Below are 2,786 nucleotides of genomic sequence, written 5' to 3' on the forward strand. Positions count from 1 at the left end.
TGTGTGTGTGTGTGTGTGTGTGAAAGAGAGAGGGAGAAAGAGAGAAAGAGAGAGAGAGGATTGATTTTTTTCTGTATTCTCTCCTGCAAAATATTCGTTTCTGGGCCTTGGACAACGGGATGGCCTGCTGATGCAATATTATTTTCTTTGAACGAAGCATACCGTGTAAAACATAAATATGAACTTGATTTGGATGCCACTGCAATATGACGTGAACGTTTTAGTGATGGTGAAGTCTTTGTTGTTTTTGTTGGGATTTTTTAAATTTCTCTGGTTTTCCCGATCTTTCTTGAGCTTCTCCGAGCATTTCCGAGTTTTCCAGAACTTGCTCGATCTTTCGCATACTTTTCCGAGCTTTCCCATACTTTCCGCAGTTTTTTCCGAATCAAATTATAACTTCAGGCTTGTATCTCCTTTACAAATCTTGTTATCAAGGAGGTAAAGCCATAATTTGACTTAACGGTCAAGATTTCTCGCAGCTATTTCGGGGATGATTCAACGTTGATGATGAAGCGTACAAAGATGAGCTTGTGTCGCACATCTGCTGTCCTTATGTCGCGCGTTGAGTTGAGTAGAACTTAGAGCTTTTTACTAACACCTTAACCCTTTCACTGCCAGACCCTCCCCTGACTGCCCGATGCAGTCTCGGCTCGGACAAGGCAGTGAATGGGTTAACCCTACCATAACCACCCAGTAGCTTAGAATAGTGCGCTTGAATGGCTTCAGCTTCGATGACTAATGCCCCCCTACGCTTCACTAGCAATGGTTTGTTTCTTGTGGCCTTTCCACAGATCCTAACGTGCAGAGCTCCGCAGCACCAATGCAGCCGCAACCGCAAACAAAACCACAACAACAACAACAACAACCACAACAGCAACAGCAACAACAACTATTACAAAAACAAGAGCAATTGCAAGCTTCTCAATTACTAGCTTCTCTGCAACAAAAAATCCGACAGAACATGCAGTCAGTCGTTAAACCTACCCCAACGCCTCCTGCTTCCACACAAAATACTCAACAACAACAACAGCAACAACAACAACAACAACAACAAAACACTAATCCTACCAAAGCCTCACAACTACAAGCCACCCTCTCTCCATCTCCTAGTCCGACTCCCGCTCCCCCCTCCGCTTCTCCCTCTCCCTCTCCTTCCTCTACCTCCTCTCCCTCCTCTCCCTCCTCTTCCTCCCCCTCCTCCTCCTCCATTCTTCCCTCGCAACCTGCAACACGACCTGGTGCTAGTGGAGTAGACATAGACTTGGGACACTGGGGGAAGATCGCTTCCTCCTCCTCCTCTTCATCATCCTCGTCGTCACCCTCCTCTGGGAGTCCAGGCTCAGCCACAGGTCAGTTAACTCAAAGCAACCCCTTCTCATTTCACAGTGTTACAGAGCCGTTTAAAGACTATGCCAGCCTCATCCTCCTCTTCCTCCTCCTCCACCACCTCTCGAAAGACACCAACATCCCCAACATCTCAACCAGCCACGGCGGTATCGTCTGCTGCCGCTGTGAAAAACGGGTCAAACTTAGAAACTCTAAGGGCTCGTCAACGAGCAATACAAGCCGCCATATTAGCCAGGAACAACGCCTTAAGGAGAGCAAGAATGCAAATGGTCAGGTTGCCAGCTGGGACGGCAAACGTACAGACGCCTGTGATTGGTCGGAATCCTGGAAGTGCTATTGGGATAGGGACTCGAACTTTTCCTCCTGGTGTTGCTACTAACAGGGCGATGATGGCGAGCATGAGAGCGGCTAGACTTCAAGCAGCTTCCGGTCAGATGGTAGGGAATTTGGGGGTATCACGCGGGGGATACAATATCCCCACAACACCCAATAGAATGTTAGGAACTTTCACAGGAATGAGAATGCCGAATACTGCATCTAATTTTACGGGATCCACTCAAACCTCTGTAGCTCAAAGTAGTATTAGAACTCCAAATTCCCAAACAAGGTTAGTCTCCCCAAGCAGAACCTCTGACCTTGGTAACTCGTCCTTGAGCGCTTTTCTAGGTTTGTCTCCGACACAGCTGTCGTCTCGCGTAGGCAGTAGTGTACCCACATCAAGTCCCAATAGAGGTTCAGAAACGTTAGGTTCCATTCCTGTGACAGGGACTCTTTCAGCTAGCAGTATAAGCCCGACTGCAGTACAACAGCCTACGGGTGGCTCAACTAACGCTAGAAACCAGATTACCTTTAGTTCTGTAAACCCAACTGGTGCTACCAGCCAAAACGCTGTAAACCCGGTGGAAACACTTTCACCAAAACCCAATATGGCATCATCTTCCGCTGCTGCTTCTGCTGCTAAATCTCAGAGAGTAAGACAGTTGTTAGCCAGGTTAGGTCAACTGACGAGGAAAGTGCAGTCTCTCCCCGTGCGATCTAATGCCGCCCCAAACCCCACTTCTACTTCCCACAGCGGCTCTACACAGCAAAGTCAAAGCGGTGGTTTTCATTCGTATTCCTTTTTGCAAGGACAAAGTAGTGCTGCTTCGAATTCGAGTAGTTCTTCTCAAAGACAAAGTAACCCATCAACCTCTTATAATAGCGTTCCTCGAGATTCCAGCTGGCTTCAGACCGTAGCGTGGCCGACTGGGCAACAAGGTCCTCAGGGTCCGCCCAAGTCTCCAAACCTCCAGGGAAGACCGGCCGGATGGAGGTACACCACGACGCATCCACCAGCGACACAAGCCCCACAGCTCGGGCCAAGTTCTCCAGTCGAAGCAACAATGTCAGCGGGGGGTGGACAGTACGGAGGAGCTTTGGCTACGGCCAGTTTGACGTCA

General features: G+C 48.7%; 1 protein-coding gene across 1 annotated transcript in view; it reads left to right on the plus strand.

The window, feature by feature from the left end:
* LOC101861471 (myb-like protein AA) overlaps positions 1 to 2,578 on the plus strand; it is a 63,042-nt gene extending 60,464 nt beyond the window's left edge. The window contains exon 3 of the mRNA XM_013089313.1: positions 792 to 2,578. Within this exon, the coding sequence (XP_012944767.1) occupies positions 792 to 1,726 (935 nt within the window). The 3' untranslated portion in view covers positions 1,727 to 2,578. The remainder of the gene's footprint in view (positions 1 to 791) is intronic.
* Positions 2,579 to 2,786: the final 208 nt, after the last annotated feature.

This window comes from Aplysia californica, unplaced genomic scaffold (genome assembly GCF_000002075.1).
Source record: "Aplysia californica isolate F4 #8 unplaced genomic scaffold, AplCal3.0 scaffold00923, whole genome shotgun sequence".
In the NCBI taxonomy this organism is placed as follows: Eukaryota; Metazoa; Mollusca; class Gastropoda; order Aplysiida; family Aplysiidae; genus Aplysia; species Aplysia californica.